Genomic DNA, 21,835 nt, shown 5'->3' with positions numbered 1-21,835 from the left:
AAACTGTTTTCTAGTCATCAGTTTACCTGTCATGGAGAACTTGACAGTCCCATTCTCTCCAGCATCAAGGTCTTTAGCAAACATGCTGATAACAACAGAATTCACTGGAATACCTGCCCACACCTGCACAAAATGGTATATAATCGTCTGCACACCATAAATGTATTTGATAAGTGCTGTTTAGCAAAATAATATACAGTATACTGATCCATTTATGTGTTTCCATGAAATTCAATGTACTGATGCTGTACTGTAGCTCTAGGATCTAAAAAAATATGCTATCAGATCATCAATACGCACATACACCTATTTGGGGTCGGTAAGATTTGAATGTTACTGAAATAAGGGTCCATTGCTGGTTAAGGCTAAGATACAATTATTGCTAGTTATATACCATTAATAATGTTTGCCTCAATAAACTCCTAATTCGCTGCTTCTTTATAGTTATTAAGGTAACAGTTAGGATTAAAGATGTAGAATAAGATCATGCAGAATATGTACTTTTAAAGTACTATTAAACAGCCAATATCTTAATAACAGGCAGGCAATAAATCACTAATTAATAGTGAGAATTAGTGCTTAAAAAAAGTGTTACCAAAAATGAACACTGTGTGTAACACTGTACTTTATTCTTGTCATGGCACTGGTGAATTTACAGTAGTTATATCATTCTGATGTACAATAAAATGATGATCAACTGCATGATATTCTGAATTGGTTCTGAAAAAAAACCAAGCACTGCTATTATCACAGATAAGAATGGTTCTTAAGTATTTTTGTTAAACAGTAATACATTTTATGTTCAGGATTCTTTAATGATACTTAATATAAATAAACAATTAAGTAATACTATCCAAAGAACAGCATTTAAATGCAACTGAATGCTTATATACACTGTAACTGTGATCAAATGTATGCACTATTACTTAATAAACCTATTTTTTAAGTAACACAAATATCTTACTGACCCCAAACAATCTCTCTCTGTTTATCTCTCTTGTTGCAGAGTTTTATAATTAACCAGAATGTTTAACAACAATAAAAAGCAAAATAATATTATTATGACCTGTACGTTTAGCTCTTTAGAGGAAGGTATGTGTGTGAATTGTGGCCGGTTGTCGTTGACATCTGTCACAGTAATGTGAATAGTAGTGGTGGTGTTGAGACGAGGTCGACCCTGATCTGTGACCATCACCCTCAAAACATGCTGCGCCTGCTCCTCACGATCCAAAGCCACCAGGTTTATGATCTCTCCTACAGTCAGAGGAAAAAGACAGATTGAGAAAGATATTGGCAATAAATTCCACAAATAATTACACTAAGAATTAATACTAATACTAATAATAATGGAATTAAATGTAAATAATTATATATTAAAAATAAAATTTAGAAGTATAAAGATTAAAATAGTGTTTTCTCGTAAAATATACAGTTGAAGTCAGAATTATTAGCCATCCTGAATTATTGGGCCCCTGTATATTTTTTCCTCAATTTCTTTTGAAAAGATTTTTTCAACACATTTCTAAACATAATAGTTTTAATAACTCCTTTCTAATAGCTTATTTATTTTATCTTTGCCATGATGACAGTACAAAATATTTTCAAGATACTAGTATTCAGCTGAAAGTGACATTTAAAGGCTTAACTGGTTTAATTAGGCAAGTTAGGGTAATTAGGAAAATCATTGTTTAAGTATGGTTTGTTCTGTAGACAATCGAAAAATATAACTTAATGGGCTAAAAATATTGAATATTTATTCTAGCTGAAATAAAACAAATAAGACGTTCTCCAGAAGGAAAAATATTACAGGAAATACTGTGTAAAGTTCTTTGCTCTGTTAAACATCATTTGAAAAATATTTGAAAAAGAAAACAAAAACACAGGAGGGCAAATCATTTTGACTTTAACTGTATATTCATATATTTAATAATTTCCCACAAATGAAATTTATGGTAAAGAAATTAAATAATATTTTATTTTTACATTTAAAATATACATTTAAAAGTACATAGAACTTTACGGGAACAAATTACAAAAACATAATTAAACAAAATGTTTTGGACTGGATATATATATTTTTGAATGCTTAAAAAAACAGTTTATGAAAGATAATATAAATTAAATATTTGTTAAATTAAATATTAAATTAAATTTGCCAGCAATTCTGACCTGTTCTGGAGTTGACAGAAAAGTATTTTCCATCTGTCAGCAAGATGTAGGACAACACTCCATTGTTAAGTGAATCTCTGTCTGAAGCTTTTACTGTTCCAATCACTCCATGAGGAGACGGTCCCTCCTGCACGCTGAAGAAATACACATCCCTACTGAAAACTGGTGCATTGTCATTCTCATCCTGAACCATGACCACCACAGTTGCTGTGGCCTCCATTTTGCTATTCTGTGCTTTTGCACACACAAAAAATCTGTAGATAGGTTCTGTTTCATAGTCAAGTCTCTGAGATACAAACATCCATCCAGTTTCAGGGTGGATTCTGAATGGTGGGACTCCAGAGAGAGGTTTAAGAGAGTAAGTGATAACAGAGGTTTCTTTTCCAGAGGTTCCTTTGGATTGAGATTTAGTTCCGTGAGCACGTACCTGAATCATTCTGGTGTCTTTTGAAGCACTTTCTCCTATTTCCACTTGATAAACCAGAGTTTCAAATGCTAGAGTGTCTTCCACAGAAGCAGAAGAATCCATCTCTACCACTAGCCCTAATGTAGAGCTCAATGAAGGATGACCCTCATCCTCAGCTATGATGCTGAGCTCGTACCTCGAGCTGGAATCTCTGAAGACATCACCATTCAGTATGAGAGTCCCAAGATTTGGGTGGATGGTAAACAAGTGGCTTTTAGGAAGTAACATGTAATGAATTCTGCCATTAAGTCCACTGTCTGTGTCGTGGGCATGTGCAATGAAGAGTGGTGTTCCTGGAGGGGTGTTACGGGATATGGTGATGTGTTCTGAGGTCTTCTGGAACACAGGAGGGTTGTCATTGACGTCAATGATGGAGACATTGACCTGAGCACTGCTGTGGATAGGAAGGGTCCCTGTGTGGAACTGTATGTTTAAAATGACATATAAGATAGACTCATGGTCCAGGGGCTGGGCAGTGTTGATGATGCCAGTCTGGGAATCAATTGAAAAAAGCCCCTGCGGATCACCTGAGGATATCACATATGAAACTACCTCCACTGAATCTGCAAATACAAATAAACGCAAAATGTCATTAATAAGGTGAAATTAAAACAGGAAAATAGTAGACAAGTTTAAATCACACTGTTTTGTCACTTTAAAGTCCTTCACTTGAATTGTATAAAGAGATATTCCAAGATTATTACAAGATTTATTTCAGATTTTTAGAATAGTTTGTCTATTCTTGTTTTGGTGGCAGATTCTGGACACTGGTCCTGACCAGTCTTGGATGTAGTGCTCGGCTTGAGTACTCGGGCCGTGCACTCATTACTTCTGTCTTTGTCTGTGTCTCTCTGTGCCATGTGCTCTCCTATCTATTGTCTAGACCACAGGTATAGGAGGCCCGCAGCCCGCAGAGTCCTTCAGGCTTATTTGAAACGTGCAGTTAAGTATGTTGGAATTGGGTTGGAACTAAACTGTGCAGGGCTGCGGCCCTCCAGGAAGTGAGTTTGACACCCCTGGTCTAGTCCCACCCATCCTATAGTCCCATTATTAGCTCATTTGGTTCATCTGTCTGTTGATTTTTGCTCCCTTTATAGCTTCTTCATGTTCTCTATCCTGTCCTTGTTTGTTGTCATTCTTTCATGTGATTTTGCCATCTAGTCAAGATTTTATAGTTCATGTTAAGTCAAGCTCATGAAGTTATTGTTTTCCCCCAATTGGGTTGTTTAAGTTGATTTTTGTGTTCTTTTTGAATTAATAAAGTAATTTTGGTTGTTGTAATTTGATCCTCACCTTATCTCCAACACCAAATGATGATCCCTTGGTCATCGTGCTTAAAACATTTGAGATGAATGTGTCAGAGCTATTAACCTAGTGCTGTGCATACTATTTAGTGCAACTGTGCTGCGGATGTCTGCAGACCCTCCTCCCTCCAACTTCAGTTCCTGTCAATATTTACTTTTCTATCATAATAAAGACAAAAATGTCGAAAATCAAGGTAGATAGTAAGCCACTTGTTAATAGTGTCAATTGGTACTTAAACTTAAGTGTTGCCCATTATAAGGCTATGTTTAATTTTTAAAACAATTAAATTTCAACAAATATCTAAATATTGTTTATTAATCTTACAGCATACATTAATACTTATTCCATTGTATAGATGGACTATTTTTACACCCTTTTTAAGACTTTACATGACAAGTTTGAAAATAAATGTATAGACCTTTCAATGCCAGGTGAATTTTTGTTAAACTTACTCCCAAACCATATGCTTATAAAATGGGGTCATACTGACATACTCTTAACTTATGCATTAAAATGTGTATTTTCAGATCCTAAGCTACTGTTTGACAGTTGAGACCTTGATACAGCAGGCGAAATCCAAAGCTGCCAGAGATTAAGAGACCCTCCCCCTTAACTCAGAAACTCAGAAATTCTGGCCTTCATTTGAAGAAGAGAGGGTTAATCAGTTAATCTAAAGGTAACCTCAGTTGACTGTCTCCTGTTCAAATATTGAACGCTAAACACATGTCTGTGTGCATGTATTACAGCATGAACAATATGTGAGAAAAAGAAAACAAAAAACAACCCAGTTTTAGAATCAAGAAGTAAATGTTTCAAGTGACTAATTCTTACACATTATGCCTGTTTTATAATTTAAGATGAAACATTCTGCACATTCAAATAGCAATTGCTATCAAAAGCTTTGACACATGATAACATACTATAAAAGTACCATAACTATATCAAAATCTAAAATCATTTCCGATTACTACAGAGTGTGTTAAGAATGTGTGATAAACTCTGGCTAACCCCTGTTCACTAAACACAACTGATTGCAGACTATGAGAGCCAAAGGAAACAGAGCATGACATATCTCGTTAACATCCTGGACATCTAGGCTGATATTTAACCCTCTGATCAGCTAATCCCTGCCCTGCAAACTGGATTAGTCACTGGGGTAACAGTAGTCAGCTAGTAGTGGAAAATCACAGTTTAAAACACACATGCATTTTGATGCTTAGAATTAATTTGGTGCTGCAAAGCTTATAACAGATTTTTTTCGTTTTTTTCTAGAAAAAAATTAAGAAATATTATTATTAATAATAATAATATCAAAAAATAAGTGATAAACACAAATTGTGATTACAGTGTTGTGCAAACACAGTGTAATGCAAATATGACTACCAATTTATTAAACCATGCATTCATTGATTTTCAGTCTTAGTCTCTATTTCAGAGGTGAACACCCAGAGAAACACCCACTAATTCACACTCACTTCAGGTCACCTATAGTGCATTTCTTTGGACTGTGGGGGAAACCGGAGCACCAGGAGGAAACCCACGAGAACACGGGGAGAACATGCAAACTCCACACAGAAATGCCAACTGGTCCAGCCGGGACTCGAACCAGCAATCTTCTTGCTGTGAGGTGACAGTGCTAACCACTGAGCCACCATTCTGCCTTTTTATTAAACCATAGACTAATAAACAAACAGATACAGTAGTATACAGTAATATACAAATGTACACATTATGCCATTTAGCTACATCTAATGACTTTTTTGGAGCAGAGCTTAGTTACTTTCCATTGAAAATAGTTGGCAACCTTGTTTGTTGGTAGATTGTTGGAAATTATACCTGTTTAGGTTAATTAAGAAACTTATTTTGACTTGAATAAAACCAGTTACCTAATGCTGAGTTCTCACAGCACAATTTTAGGCCTGGAATATAGCCTAATCCTTAGGAAAATAGGCACGCGTTTGTAAGCCAATTCTTGGCAATTGTTTTGTAGTCATGCATCATGTATCTTCAGTCACAGATCCATCATGCAGTATGAAGACAGCAGCCACTGAACGCTACCCTAGATAGTCATGCATTTTTAAAACAACGGCAATCCTCATGCAGTGTGAACTCATTACACGTTTTTGGTTACCATATTTATCAATGTATGACCATATTAATGTTATTATATTGTCAAGTCACAAACTCAACGCTACACTGTAAATCCCGCAGTTGTCAATACTAAAGATAATAAGTAAATATAACTTGACATGACTTAAAATATTGGCATAAAAACTTAAACAAGTGTGTTAAAACTTTTTATTAATATTTTAAGTTCTCTGAACTTAACATTTTAATTTCTTTAAACGATTCACCATGTCTATGTTTAAAATAATTGGTTGCGGTTGAAATTCTGCTTTGACAACCACGCTGATTGGTCGATATATTTTATATGACACATAGTGGTCATTTTGCTTGTGATGCTGAATTTAGTTGAAGCACAGCAGGACAGAGGCACTACCTGAACCCATCTGACGAAAGAGAAAAGTTAAATTAGTAAGTAGACATTTAAATGCTTATATTCATTTTTCGTAATTGATATACATGCAGGGGTGACACGGTGGTGCAGTGGGTATCGCTGCACAGCAAAAAGGTCGCTAGTTCGAGTCCCGACTGGATCAGTTGACATTTCTGTGTGGACTTTGCATGTTCTCCCCGTGTCGGAGTGGGTTTCCTCTGGGTGCTCTGCTTTCCCCCACACGTCCAATGACATGCACTATAGGTGAATCGGGTAAGCTAAATTGTCCAAAGTCTATGTGTGCATGTCCTGGTCCTCCAGGTAGGGGGTTGAGTGTTGGGCTAATGACCCACCTCATAAAAATTTGATGTTACTAAACACCAACATGGTGCGGCTAAATATCAACTTCGATATAAATGGCCCTGGGAGTAAGTAAAGAAAATAAAAGCTGAAAAATTTGGAAGTTAAGTCTATTAGCCATTTTAAACATTTAAGTTATCTGTAATTAAACATTTAAGCTAATTCAATGAAGAGACCACATTTGGTCAATTCAATTAACTGAGTTGTCAAATTCCCATTACTCAAACAACTGAGGGATTTACTTTTCTCAAATCAGTTGGGTAGTCTCAACTTATTAGGGTTTACAGTGTATGTGTCACAGTATTCCCCACAAAATAACTCACTTGCAGGGGTAATGGCCTGGACCAAACCCACAGAAGAGCCCACTGGTGCGTCCTCAGAGATGGAGAAGGTGTATTGGGCTTTCTGGAAGAGGGCAGGAGGCTGGTCGCTCTGCAAGATGTTCACAGTGATGTTAGCGGGATGAGCGGCAGACAAGCCTCCTCCATCTCGAGCAGAGACAGACAGCTTCACACTGCTACTGCGCAGCTGCATTAGAGAAGAGCTCAGGTAGACCGAACCTGCCGAACACACAAAATCTACATCAACATCTTGCCTAAGGGTGATCTATTAGGACCTGAAGCAGCAATTGATAAGTACATAAATCTGGAGGAAGGTCTTTGGGGGCGATTTTTGATAGCAACCTGCCATTTGAAGGCCAGATTTCAAGCATCTGTAAAATTGCATTTTTTTTATCTTAAAAATATTGCCAAATTTCAACATATGCTATCAATGTCTGATGCGGAACTGCTTATTCATGCTTTCATGACCTCTCAATTATTATTGTAATGCGTTACTAGGCGGTTGCCCTGCTGGCCTAATTAACAAACTTCAGTTGGTTCAAAATGCAGCTGCTAGAGTGCTTTCTAGAACAAACAAATATGATCATATTACTCCAGTTGTTTCATCATTGCATTGGCTCCCAATCAACTGTTGGCGGTAGATCTTTCTCATGTCTGGCACCTAAACTCTGGAACAGCCTTCCTAGCACAGTTCGGGAGGCAGACACACTCTGTCAGTTTAAAACTAGATTAAAGACACATCTCTTTGCATTAGCATACACATAAAACACAAACGCTGTTGAAATCCAAATCCTCTAAAGGATTGTTAGTCTGCATTATTTAGGGCAACCGGAGCCTGGAACACTTCCCTAAAGACATTATAATTTAAATGGCATCTGCACTTATGTTAGTCTGTTTTTATTATTCCCGAGGTTGCCATAAACCTGGACCAGGCCGTATTCTGAGCAGCTGCTGTGGTGGTTATGGAGGAGACCCCAGTGACAGACGAGTCCTCGCATTGATCCTGAAGGGACAGCCTGTACACCAGCCGGTGACCTCTCCCACCTGCAGCTTCTCCATTATGGACGTCCAGCGCTCTCTAGCCTTTGGTGCCTAGACTGCAGCTCTGTACAAGACGTTTGGCCATAGGAGAAATGGTCGCGCCCAACTGAGCCTGGTTTCTCTCAAGGTTTTGTTAATTCTTCACTTTCGCCAATTGGTAAAGTTTTTTCCTCACCGCTGTCACCACTGGCTTGCATGATTCGGGATCTGTGGAGCTCCTCATTGATGGATTTGCTCTTCAGTGGTTGAACTCTCAGCAGTGAAAATTAAATCACACTGAACTGAACTAAACTGAACTTCAACACTGAAAACTGAACTGACACTGTTTCAATTTACTATAATCTTCTATGTGAATCTACATTGTAAAATCGCTACAGAAATAAAGATGAATTGAACTGAGTTGAGTTGAATTGAATTGAATTTAGGAACACGATTGGTGACTGCTGGCGTAGATAGTATGTTGTTTTCAAATGTGATTAGGCATTAACTTTCTACTGAACAAAATGAAGTATAACAATCAAAACAGTAAAAAGTTGAGTAGTGGCTACAACAGTTTGACAGCACTCAAATAGTAAAACTGGAAAGCACTTTAGACATCTGAATTACAACAGCATTACGTACTTTAATAATAATATGTGATTATATAAACTGTGCAACTGAAAAAAAACAGTCTGAAATAACCAGTTTGCTGAAAAGATCTCTAAATCTGATCACTAGAGCACAATACGCACAACTAACAGTTAAAAGAAGGTTTATATTTGCAACCAGGGCTTGACATTAATACCCCCCAACCTGCCAAATGCAGGTAGATTTCAGCTGTGGTGAGTTAGAGAGCCACTCCAACTAGCCACTTTGGCTGGTTGAAACTATTTTTGAATTGTAGTTAATCAAGAAGCAGCATGACTGACAAAATAACTGTTCATGCGAGCAAAAGAAAGCTGGTGAATACTGAATGAGAGGATGACCACACGCACAGTGAGACACAGGCTTTCTTCAGTCACCGATGAGGACTTTAGTATTGTGCGCACAGCTGATGTGATGCGTTCAAGTGTTTATAAAGCTCCTGTTTCCTTACACGACGCAACATTGCCTTTAACCATTCACTGAACATATTATTAATGGGCCTAAAGTTAACTGTGTACATGTGATCATCCTTTCATTATTACACCATTATTGCAACTTGTTTTTCACCTGGTTTCTTTGGCTTACAGTTATTTTTTTTTTATTTATGGTTTAATTATCATCCTTTACAATAACATTGCTTTAATAGGAGATTAACTTCCCATTTATGTATAGTGAACTGGTGATCAGGGACCTTTAGACTGGACAGACTATTGTGCATACTTTTAGATACATGGAAATAATTCTTTTTAAAATGTCTTTTTTTTTAAAGAAAGGTTTTGTTGAATAAAAAGCACATGTATGCAGCTAAATTTAGCTTGTTTTCATTTTATTTTTTTATTAGTTAAAAATTTGCAGCTAAGAAATAGTTATTTGTTTATTTATTTTGGTGTGGCCAGAGAAAAATTAGGTAAATCCTTAATGTTGAGCCCTGAAAAGTAATGTGAAATAAGAACTAGATGCAATGCAACTTCATGAAACCACAACTCATTTGCTCATGCACATTGAGCAAGCTCATACACAACACACAAAAAGTAAAATGAATGAGGAGGCATGTGGACATAATGCAAAATCTAAATCAAGTCATTTTAGCATGCCAAAGTCAAATTTATGCAAATAAAATATATTGTCCCAACAACAAAATTGTGGCTAGTGAAAATGGTGAGTGGCTAGTAATGTTGAAAAACTACTAGCCACAGTGGCTGGTGATCAAAAAAGTTAATGTCAAGCCCTGTTTGCAACTATTAAGTCACAGAGAAATCTGTACTTAACAACCATTTGAAATTGATAAACTCTATGAAACACAAGTTTAATATGTCATAAAAATTAATTCTTTGACTGCTACATAACTCAGAACTCACTGAAAACAATTTCATTAAGGATTCTACTTTACCTCCAGCTCTGTATAATTCTTTAGCGATATTCATTGGATAACAAGGATAAGCTCACATCACTGATGGTGATGTGGTTAGGTTTGTTGCTAGTTCCACTTTTGACAGATGGTGGGGGGCCCGCTAGATTCTGTCACCTTAAACTAACTTCAAATCCTTTTCTGTTGATTGAAACTGGGGTGAGTAACCTTATGCATTCATGCAATCAATGGCACACAGAAAGTTAATCACAGGCACACAGACAAGAGCAATAGGGATTAATCTTTGAAAATTGTATTTAGCTATTTGTTTTAGCAGTCCCTAGCACCTGCATGCCAAAGAACAAGAAAGAAAACTTAGGACTCAGACTTAGGGGTCTACCCAGGATTTGATCAGGTGATACTTAGACATCTGTATTTAATCCACAATGATTGATCGTTTTCTGTTTGTTTGGTGAGAATAAGAAGTGGGACCTTTATTTTGATTTATCTTCCCAATTTTCCATACACTTTCTGCATTGTTCAGGTGTTTGCAAGATTTTTAAAACAACAATTTAAGATGGTTAGACCAGTTAACCAATCATCTGTTGAGGCACATTTACATATGGTAAATCTTTTCCATCATAATTGAAACATGCAACTAACAAAAATGTTCTATATAAAAATTAATATGATGGAAACATACAGTGTAGCTAATTTTTAATGAGTGTAATATCACTGTTACAATTTTTATGTAAGAAAATATATTCACCAATGTCTGTTAGGCCTCATTCATTCAATTATTCATTTTCTTTTTGACTCAGTCCCTTTATTAAACTGGGGTCGCGGAGAGTAGTATGATGGAGATGGGACGACATCGCTGCCGTCTATTAGGCCTATTTTATATATATTTTAGTTTTTTATTTTAAAAAATATGCTACAAGTAGCAATTTAAAATATGATTTATCAAGTTTATTTTAGCTTTGAATACAATAATTATATAAATATGCAGCAAAATGTACATAAATAATTACTTAATATAAACACACACATTCAGCATGACATCATGCCAAATACGTACTTGAATTTAAAACATCACTGTTTTAATGTTTGAATTTAAAACACTGTTGTGTCTTTAACTTTGTGCAAGCAAAACTGTATCAATACATATTGTTGATGGCCATGTGTGTAAGAGAATACATATCTACTGTAGCATAAGCCATTTGTCCTTGAGTTTTCTTTCTTACAATTACTGAGATGCTTGATCAAATGTAGTGAAATTATTTTACATTTGTTTCAAATGTTCTACACATTAATGTAAAAGAAGAATATATACTTTAGTGTGAGCACACTAAAAGACAAGGAGCATTTGTTTTCTGATCTAAACCACTGCTGCTTGCCCTCACTGCTGTCTTCTAAATGTAAAAGAGGATATAATATATAACATGGAACAATGATTGATGACAGAACTATGATTAACGTAAGAATACCAACAAATTAAGAACAGACCTGCTACTTCATTACAGGGTAATCTGATTATTGTAATGCGTCACACCAAACAGCATGGCTCAGCAGTGGCTCTATGTGTGTGAAATGCACGGTGACGGTGATTATACCGGATGCTATTCAAAAACCTTGAATATTATTTACTAAACTCGAGAATTTTGATTTTTGACATCTCTAATAGGTCTGCACAATACCATGATGTATATTGATTGTATATTGTCGTTTCATATTATGCTCTCACTTATATTGTAGTGTCGCATAATACATTTATCATTGGATGAAGGCAGAAACATAAATAACAGCATGATGAGAAAGTTTTGCATTTTTTAACAATACTTGAATATTTCTACATCCATAAACATTTTGTCTGAAATTCTAAATAAAGTTAGAAAAATAAAAACATATGAATGAGTAATTTTTTGAGTATAAACTTTAATTGAAAAAAAAGAGTCAATAAATATACTGTAAACCATTCATAGATTTTTATATATACTCCTATATCCGTATCTACTGATAACCAGATTACTATATCATTATCAGGATGAGATGTCATGATATGAGATTTTTATCATACTGTATCATGTAACTCTAACTCTTTATTGATTGTTATGCTTAAAATAAAATAACTTACATAAATGTAATTAATGCTAATATGTACTGTAAGTGTACCTGCTTGCACTAGAACACTTTAAATGTATTAATTTGCACAAAAAAATCACAGTAAATTGCAGAGGTGAAATGACAAATTAAATGCTTTGTAAAACCTATATGAATCCTTCAAAAAAAATAATAAGAAGAAATTCTCTCTGCATGTGCTCTACGTAGACACCACAAAAAAAAGTCATGTGTCACTCATGTCCGGTAAGAACTTAGCAAGGTGCTGTGTAAATCCATTGGCTTCCCACTGGGACATGACAGACCCCATTACTATATTTGTAAACGAAGACTCTCAGCCTGACTGTCAAGACAAGCACGCACTATCATGTCTAAACCCAATAGATAGGTTATCTAATATTGCCCTATGGGCTGTAGTTTCCAGCACAACATATTTTAAGTGGGTTTGCCTTTGATTTCTTTATTTAAAGGGATACTTAGCCCAAAAAAAAAAGTCTCTCATCATTTCCTCCCCCTTGTGTTGTACCAGATGTACATGACATATTGATTGTAGAAATAAATGAGCTATCTCTGTGAGTCCATATAATGCAAGTGAATATAACCCAAAAGTTTTCCCAGTGATGGGTTGCAGCTGGAAGGGCATCCGCGGCATAAAACATATGCTGGATAAGTTGTGGCAACCCCAGATTAATAAAGTAACTAAGCCGAAAAGAAAATGAATGAATGAATAACCCAAAAGTCAGGCTTAACCCAAAGAAAGGGGTTGTGAAAGAAATATACAAATATTTCCATTATTACAACTTTAAGAAAACCAATGATTTACCATTAAATTTACATGAAATCCCTTCGTCACCTTAGTATTATAGTGTTCTATCTGACATTTTTGTCAAAATTGAGTTATTCACATATTCTTATTAAACAACAACTTAATTACATTATGTGATGTTGTTTACATTTTAAAACTTTTTATTTAAAAAACAAAAAGGTTTTATCAGCAAAGTTGAACTCTAGCTTAGCTCTATAAGGTTCTTTCTGTGAGTCAATCAGCATTTTGAATGCACAGACGAGGACCAATCAGGATCAGCTTTCTTTGTCATTTTGCTGGACTGCTCTTTTGACAGCGGGAAAGACCAGAAAGAAACATAATATCAGAGTCGACTAAATAATGTCGCACCACCCAAAATTGAGATGACAACTGAAACTGAAAATATGTGTGTAAATGTGATGATTTAAAAGCGTTTTTGACATTGAGATTAAATTTATTATTTATTAATTTTTTTTAAATATATTTAATATAAAAAATGAAGTGAAACTTTTTATTTGTGTATATATAGTCAGTAAAACATTTTTCAGTGTTTATTAAACTCATTTGCTCATTGTCTGTTTTCTTTTAAAGTCTTTAAATTTGATATTAAGCCTTAAAGGGCAAATAATTAATTTAATTAATGGGACATATAGTTCAATAAATAAAATTCAATAGTTCATATGAAGCACATAATTCAATAAATATGACCATATTAATTACATAAAATTAACAAGTGCACTGGACAAAATACTTAGCACAGCCTTGTATGCTTAATTTGAAAAAGAAAAAAAATTCATCCTGAAACATTAAATAAATGTTATAGAAAGCAAAATTTTACTTTATCAAACATCAACATTTTGTTACAACAATTTTTTAAAATTAAATTAATATGCAGACTTCATGTCTTTAGCACCTTCATAAAACAACCAAACAAAAAATATCCTAAGGTTTAATTTCATGAAACCATCAAATCAATTAATCAATTAGGCAATCGATCATTTAAATCAAATGTGCTTTTTAATTGTGACATATGTAAATGTAGCTCTTAAATGACAAGTAAGTAGTAGCTCTTAAAGGGCAATTGCAAAAAATTTTTGAGACATTTCTAGAATGATCTTGCGACCTGGTAGCAACTTTTCTAATGCCTGGTGTGTGGTCAGAGAACTGAATTATTAACTGGTGTTGTACGGATTGTCATGTTTGTCTTGAATGTTTTTAAAGTGCTAATTTTTGGGTTTTATCCACTTGTATATGAATAAGTCACATTTTTAAAAAAGATATTAAAAAAATGTGTTTGTGCTCATCTTAAAGGATAATTCACACAAAAATAAAAATGCTGTTATTAATTACTCACCCATCATGTTTCAAAACCCCGAGACCTCATTTTTGAGGCACAAATGAGGACATTTTAGATAAAATTTGAGAACTCTCTGACCATCCATAGACAGTAATGACTGAAAGACTGAAAGAGCATTCAGATCTAAAATATCTCAATTTGAGTTGTGATGATGAATGAATGTCTCAGGGGATTGAAATGACATGAGGGGGAGTAATTATTACCAGAATTTTCATTTTTGGGTGAACTAATCCTTTAAGAAAAGAAGTCATCCACATCTGAGACATTTTGAGTTACTGGAAGAATAATGAAGATTTTCATACTTTCATGTAAATAAAAGTTTTTCCAGGTGAACAAATAAAAGTGCTAAACCCTCACCTAACATACAAGTTGGACATACTCTAGTGCAGAGATGCCTAAACTAAGGCCCCCGGTCAAAAGTTGGGCCATGGTAACTTTTGATTTGGCCCGACATCCTATCTCAGAAGAGAGGGAATATGATGGAGAGGGTTTCGAGATTGTCCATTCAAATTTAATGAACCCTTTGTTTGTTTGTTTTACTGTTAAAAGCTAACTGTAATTATGTTTCAATTAAATGGTGTAAATGAATCAGATTTTGTTTAAATGTTCATACTGTCACCCGACAATGCAGAGACTTTGGTGAGCAAATCAAAGGCAGATTCTGCTTGACTAGTGTATTCACTGTGATTGTTTATGTTTTCATTGCTATAAGTAATCATTTTAAAAGATATACTGCATTAGTAAATACAATTTAAAGTAATATTTTCTATTTATTTTAACATTTTATTAAATAAATTGAAAAATTATTCATGGCAACTTCAATGTAATATGCTGTAGTTTGGTACACCTTTACCTTCGGCCCACAGCTATCAATGTTATTTGGTTTTTGGCCCTTCATACAAAAGGTTTGAGCACCCCTGCTCCAGTGGGACAAGCAACAGACACACATTTTTGTGCTTAACAAACACATAATGCATGTTAACTTGCAACACATTACCTGTTGACTGGTCCACGGTAAATAAAGTAGCAGAATCTCCGGGCTGAAGTTCGTATGTTATTTTCCCATTGTTTCCAGCATCTTGGTCAGAAGCATAAACATTAAGGAGCTCGGTGCCAGGTTGGGCATGGACACTAACGCTTGTGACATATTTCCCAGGATTAAAAACAGGAGCATTATCATTGACATCTTCTATGTCGATATGAACAAATGTTTGCGAGCTGAACCCGTCCTGTTCAGAAAAACAAAAAAACAGGCGTAAAAAGCATAATTGTAAGCTACTTTTTCAGTCTAAATCTAATATTCTACAATATGAGGATTAACAGACATAAACTTACTTGATCTTCAGCTTTAATCAACAGGTCAAAGGTCAAAAGGTCAGCTTCGTGATCAATATCTTGAGACACACAGATGTTCCCAGTCACAGAGTTTATGTGAAAGAAAGGGTGAACATTCTTGCCACTGAAGCCGTCATAAAGGGAGTATTGCACTGATCCAAACTCAGCACCATCGGCATCTATGGCAGTGACCTGGGCCAGATGAAATTTAAAAATTATTAATTATTTATAAATATATAAAAATGTATAATCATTTATTATTATTTATAATATATTTTAAAATAATACATGTTATTATCAAAATCTGCAGCTGACATTATCCCATGACCCCTAATGCCAGAATTACTCAGAAGAAACTTATATTGATATATTGAAATGTTGTTTACTTGTCAAGCACTACAATGATTCTTGTCTAATTCTTGTCTAACCATTATTATCCATAAGTGGATGAGCAAACAGATAAATGTTGGTGATGCTCAGTTTTAATATACATAAATGTGTCACCAAAGAAATCTTGTCTTTGTATTGAATATTTAGACAGACCTAATGGTCAGACAAATATAATTTTTTAAATATAAAAAAGACCAATATGTCTTATATTAGACACAATTACATTTAAGTGAACTGCATCGTTCCTAATCTAAAAGCCAGTCATTTTTAAAGAACTAGTAATCAACCATCTGACCATAAGGCCGGTCCTTATCTTATTAACTTCGGTTAAAGTGTTGGCACAGCAAAGGGTGTCTCAGATTAACCTTTCCCACTTCACTCTTTGAGCTGACAAATTGTGATATACCTGTACCATCTATACACATAATAAAAACTACATTTCATGCTCTGATTGCTTTCAACCAAACACTTTTGCTCACACTTAATATTAAACTGTGTTTTGTTTGGAATATCTAATCAATACCATGTGTTCAATAAAAAAGGTCAGGAGAGGTTTTTCTTAAATGTCAAAAATCTTAGTAATTTATTGGCTACAAACAAATAACTAGATTCACAGAATTCTGATATCCCCAATGCAAAGTAACAGTTACATTCAGGAGATGCGCAACAACTTTCATTTCCTGATTATTGCTTTTATACGCAGCTGATGTTAACAGGTGGAGTTTAGTGAAATTCGTCACTTGTCAATCATTCTCTAGTCGTCCATTGGCCGCACCCATACATACGTCCTCTTTTTCTACTAATTCTCTGCACAACCTCAAAAGCACAAGACTTCTCAACTGCAAGTTCTGTGTTCATTTTCAACCCATCTCTGCTCACAGGAAGTTTCGCTGCAGAGCTCAAGTTAATTTCAGACAATCAGGCCTTTACATTACTATCAGCTTCACCTACTTCTGCAAAATTGCTTCATTAGTGTGCAAGGCATATCACACTTGAGAAAAAGTTTGGTAAATATATCACCTTAAGCAATACAAATACAAATGTCCAATGAAAAGAAAAATAGACAAAAATTATTAAAAATATATTCCTTTTTCCCGATAGTTTTCATCAATCTGATCACAAGTGGACAGTGCTCAAAACAAATGTAAACAGGGACTAAAACAATCTGAGCTTGTCAACTTTGTGCTTGGAGTGGATTTCATGCTTAGTTTATTTATTTTTTGAAAATAAGAGAAAAGTTTTAATTCATATAATACAAATTAATGTAAATTTGTCAAATTGCAAACCTTTTTTCTGATGATATTGAGATTCATGGAGAGTGTTAACCTCTTATTAATTCAAAGCTTATGCTATGTTCCTTTTTTACACCTCATAACTCTGTATGTATTTGTGGTCTAGATCCTAAACAGATATACTGCAGAAGACTGGTCAGAAAATCGACCAAATTAAAAAGTACAAATGTGTTAAAAATGGGGTTCTGAATAATTCTTCCTATACTCAGCAACACCTTATGATCTTATGCTTTCTGCCATAAAAGAGATTATATCAACATTTATGAGCCCAGTTGTGGGTGGAAGGATTGGGACCTCCGGTCAAAGTCTGAAAACAAATGTCTGAGATCATAAATTCCAGAAACCCTCTCGCACGCAAAGCTCATTGCGACCATGATCAAAAAGAGAGATATCTAAAAATATATTCAGTGAAAAAACTGTACCTACCAAACATAAAATACAGCAAAACATCATTAAATCTTTTACACAAATGTATATATTTTGTTTCAATGTATCAAATGTAAATGGCTATATAAATGTTTTTTGTAAATACTGTAAAAGTCCAGTGAGATTTTTGCATGGATGTGCATGCGAGGATCATTTTAACAGATGGTCCCCTGAAATAGCCCTGGTCTCAACACTTCAGAGTTAGTCTGGGATTACACAAAGACACAAAACTAACTGAGACTAAAGCCTAAATACACCGAACAAATTCTCCAAGATGCAAATTTCTTTAAACACCATTCACAGCTAAAAAAGAACAGGTGCAGCTTTAAAGAGAAATAATGGTTACACCAAATATTGGATTAATTGTAAATCATGTGCATTAGAATAAAAACTATTCAATACAATCTTTTTGAAAACATTCATTGCCTACAGCAGTTTATACAAAAAGATTCAAACTCCAATACAGGCAAAGAAAAAAAGTGTCAGAGGTTTAATAGCCTTTTGCTCTACCATGATATACATATCAATTTTCCAACTCATTTATTTTTACATTTTTAAATGTTACAAGATTAGAAATCTTTTTATACCACAACTCTAAATATGATTTCATTTGTCATGCCGAATGCACTTGTGCCAGGCGAAAGCAGTGAGCAGAGTGTTGTGCTTATTTTGCAACACAGCCATCTTTGTTTCAATAAAAAAACATAGTACTGTCTCTGTTTTGAGAGAGGGTGGCTGTGTGTGTTGTTGTGATTGTAATAATGTAATTCTTGTGACCTTGTGATTCCTACAATGCTTTATTTGTTGTACCAGGGCTTCATTCACTATATTGTTATAACATAAAGTAAAACATACCTTACACCTATTATACCGATATATGGTACAATTATGCAAAAATATATATATATTTTAATAATAATTTGTAATGTCAATAGTAAACATAAATAAAATAAAATCATCAAACCCTAAAGAAAAATAACTCATGAATTTTATGTATAAAATATTTTAAAATCTCATGTGAAATATGGAAAATGTAATTCTTACATGGAAAATATCAAGTTAATTTTATTGCTGTAAATACGTCTGATGTTAGTTCCCAAGTGGAAAACATAGGAATTTCCTGTTTTTTATCACATTGTTTCATTTATAATCATCAAAAGGAGTGTAATAATAAGTTTGTACCTGTAAGATGCATGTTCCAACAGCTGTGTGTTCTTTGACAGTTGCATTATACAATTGTTGTTGGAAAATGGGTTTGTTGTCATTGACATCCTCCACATGGATGATCACAGTGGCTGTAGAAGACAGAGAAGGGGAACCACCATCACTCGCCACCACCACAAACCTCAGCTCCGTCTCTCTCTCATGGTCAAGGGCAGCAGATGTAGTAATGAGGCCTGATGTTGGATCTATGTTAAATTGACACTTTTGCTCTGACTGCACAATAAAGTAGATGATTCCAGAGTCCCCTTCTAGATCTCTGTCCGTTGCTTTGACTCGAAATACAGCTGTTCCCTCTCGCACATCCTCGTCAATGCTTTCCTCATACATGGTTTGATCAAAAACAGGTGGATTGTCATTCACATCTGTGACCTGAATCTGAAATGTTTTCTTGCTGCTCAAAGGAGGGGAACCAAAATCTGAGGCAGTCACAGTGAGTTCATACAAGTCCTTCATCTCTCTGTCCAGTGGGCCATCAACACAGAGAACATAAAGAAAATCATCCATGGATCTGAGGGAAAACATCCCATCCCCACCTTGGAGGAGCACATCGATCTTCTTGACATCTCCTAAATCTGGATCTGAGACGGCAATCCTGGCAACATAGTCTCCAGGTCCTGCTCCTTCAGATACTTCAGGTGCTCCAGCCTCATTAAGAAACAGGATGCTAATATTCGGAGGGTTGTCATTGACATTCAGGACTTTAATACTTACAAATGTGCTGGAGGATTCGGGTTGAATTCCGAAATCCCATGCTGTCACAATGAGTTCATAAAATGACTGGTTTTCATAGTCCAAATGTTTATTGACACTGATGATACCTGAAGAACTGCCAATAGCGAAAAACTCATTGGGGTCACTTTGACGGCGATTGATCCCATAGGTGACCTGGCCATTGCTTCCAAGATCTGTGTCTGTCGCAAATACCTGGCAGACTGGTGTCATTATTGTGGCATTTTCCATTACGACAGCATGATACTCGGATTGATTGAAAACAGGCTGGTTGTCATTTTCATCAAGTACAGAAATATGCGCTTGCAACTGGCCTGTTTTTGGTGGAACACCACCATCAAAAGCCTCAATTGTGAAACTATAGAAGTCTGCTATTTCTCTATCTAATCTTGTTTGCAGAATAAGGTCTAAATTGAACATGCCAACTCCATTACTGCGGATCTCCACTTTAAAATGTTCTCTCATTTCTCCATCTGTTATTCTGTAGCCCTGGGTGCCATAATCACCCTCATCCTTGTCCTGTGCTCCTTCCAACTCAAAGCGGGTTCCTGGAGGGCTTAATTCAGACACATTCAAATGGATTGTTTTTACAGGGAATATTGGGAAGTTATCATTTATATCCGTCACCTGAATAGATACTTTAATAACCTCCCCTGTTAAGGTTGCGGCCGCGAACTCGTACTTATCTGTGCGCTCTCGATCCAACACCACTGCGGTGGAGATGATCCCGGTGTCTCCGTCGATCTCAAAGTCTCTGAACACCTCCGAATCTCTGCTCTCAGATATAAAAAATCCAGAACTCTGGGTTTTCGCCGGTAGTCCAGCTCTTATATCCCCGACAATAGTTTCCGCAGGTAAACCTTCCTCTACGGAGAGACTGAGATTGAACACCTGCGCGCAAACGTGCTCACATAATAATGTGAGTAAGAGACACTGGAAGAAAGTCCGTGTGTAAAACTCCATTTTCATACGAAAACATTAGTAGGATTAATGAGTTATAATCATTATAGGCTGAAGAGGAAGCACGTCTTCACAGTATCTTCTTCACTTCGGACTGAAGTTTACGCTGTTTTTCGGGGACAAATGTTCCTCCGTGTCTTTCCAGCTTTTACAGACATTCTCCGCTCTGTGTACATGTACTTTTTAATATATAAATCCGTCTTCTGCCGGAGAAGTTAAAGCAGCACATAAGAAGGAGGTCAGAGGGTGTTTTGTGTCAAGCAGTATGAGCACCACTTGCCATGATGAGGCTCCCCCTGAGTCACGTGACGCGCGGACTTGAGGCAGGTGTAGCAAAATTCTGCCTTTCGGTTTACTTATAATAAACGTAAACACGCTTTATTTGGGTGATTTCGAAATCAATTAAATATTAGTCTATTGTGACAATCGAAATGTTATTAAAATGTGACTATTCAAATAACATTAAAATCTTTTCAAGCCTATAACGTGGCTTTTTCGCAGCAAAGGACTTCTTGAAATCAGCCATATCCCTGAACTTGAAGGAATAGTTCATTCAAAAATTAAAATTATGTCAGCATTAACTCAACCTTGACTTACAAACCGCAAAAGAAGTTAGGCCTATTTGAATTAGAAAATTGTTGCCATAGAATTTATATTTCCTCTGTGAATGGGTGGATGATTTTCCAACATTCATGTTTAACATTCAGAATTTTCATTTTGAGTGAATTAGTTAAATAAATAAATATATCAACAAAATTTGTTAAGATTTTAACATGGATCTTGTTCTTCTGATGTTCTTCTTCGTCTAATCTTACAAAATGTCCTTACAGCAACATTACAATTGGCTAAGGTTCATTATAGGCATTATATTTATCACACATTTACAAACATTAGACTTTATCGATCACACATTTTTCTTTTTAAATTATAATTTCAAAAAGTAGCATGTTTCAAGAGCTCATTTTTTGTTTGTTTTATTTGTGCCCAAATGCATTCGCATAGATTCAGATTACCCCACTGAAGACATCTGGTCTGTTTTGATAATCTT

The 21,835-nt window shown here is 35.3% G+C and overlaps 1 protein-coding gene across 1 annotated transcript in view; it reads right to left on the bottom strand.

The window, feature by feature from the left end:
* The window catches only part of dchs2 (dachsous cadherin-related 2), a 46,509-nt gene extending 25,603 nt beyond the window's left edge, over positions 1-20,906 (bottom strand). The window contains exons 1-7 of the mRNA XM_056459462.1: positions 19,057-20,906; positions 15,767-15,958; positions 15,429-15,660; positions 7,121-7,357; positions 2,170-3,198; positions 1,067-1,254; positions 27-123 (exon numbers count right to left, since the gene is read on the bottom strand). Coding sequence (XP_056315437.1) covers positions 27-123; positions 1,067-1,254; positions 2,170-3,198; positions 7,121-7,357; positions 15,429-15,660; positions 15,767-15,958; positions 19,057-20,796 — 3,715 coding nt within the window. The 5' untranslated portion in view covers positions 20,797-20,906. The remainder of the gene's footprint in view (positions 1-26; positions 124-1,066; positions 1,255-2,169; positions 3,199-7,120; positions 7,358-15,428; positions 15,661-15,766; positions 15,959-19,056) is intronic.
* Positions 20,907-21,835: the final 929 nt, after the last annotated feature.

The sequence above is a fragment of the Danio aesculapii genome, chromosome 1, assembly GCF_903798145.1.
Source record: "Danio aesculapii chromosome 1, fDanAes4.1, whole genome shotgun sequence".
NCBI classification, from domain to species: domain Eukaryota; kingdom Metazoa; phylum Chordata; class Actinopteri; order Cypriniformes; family Danionidae; genus Danio; species Danio aesculapii.
The sequence above is the reverse complement of the archived record's forward strand: the minus strand, read 5'-3'. Positions and strand labels throughout refer to the sequence as shown.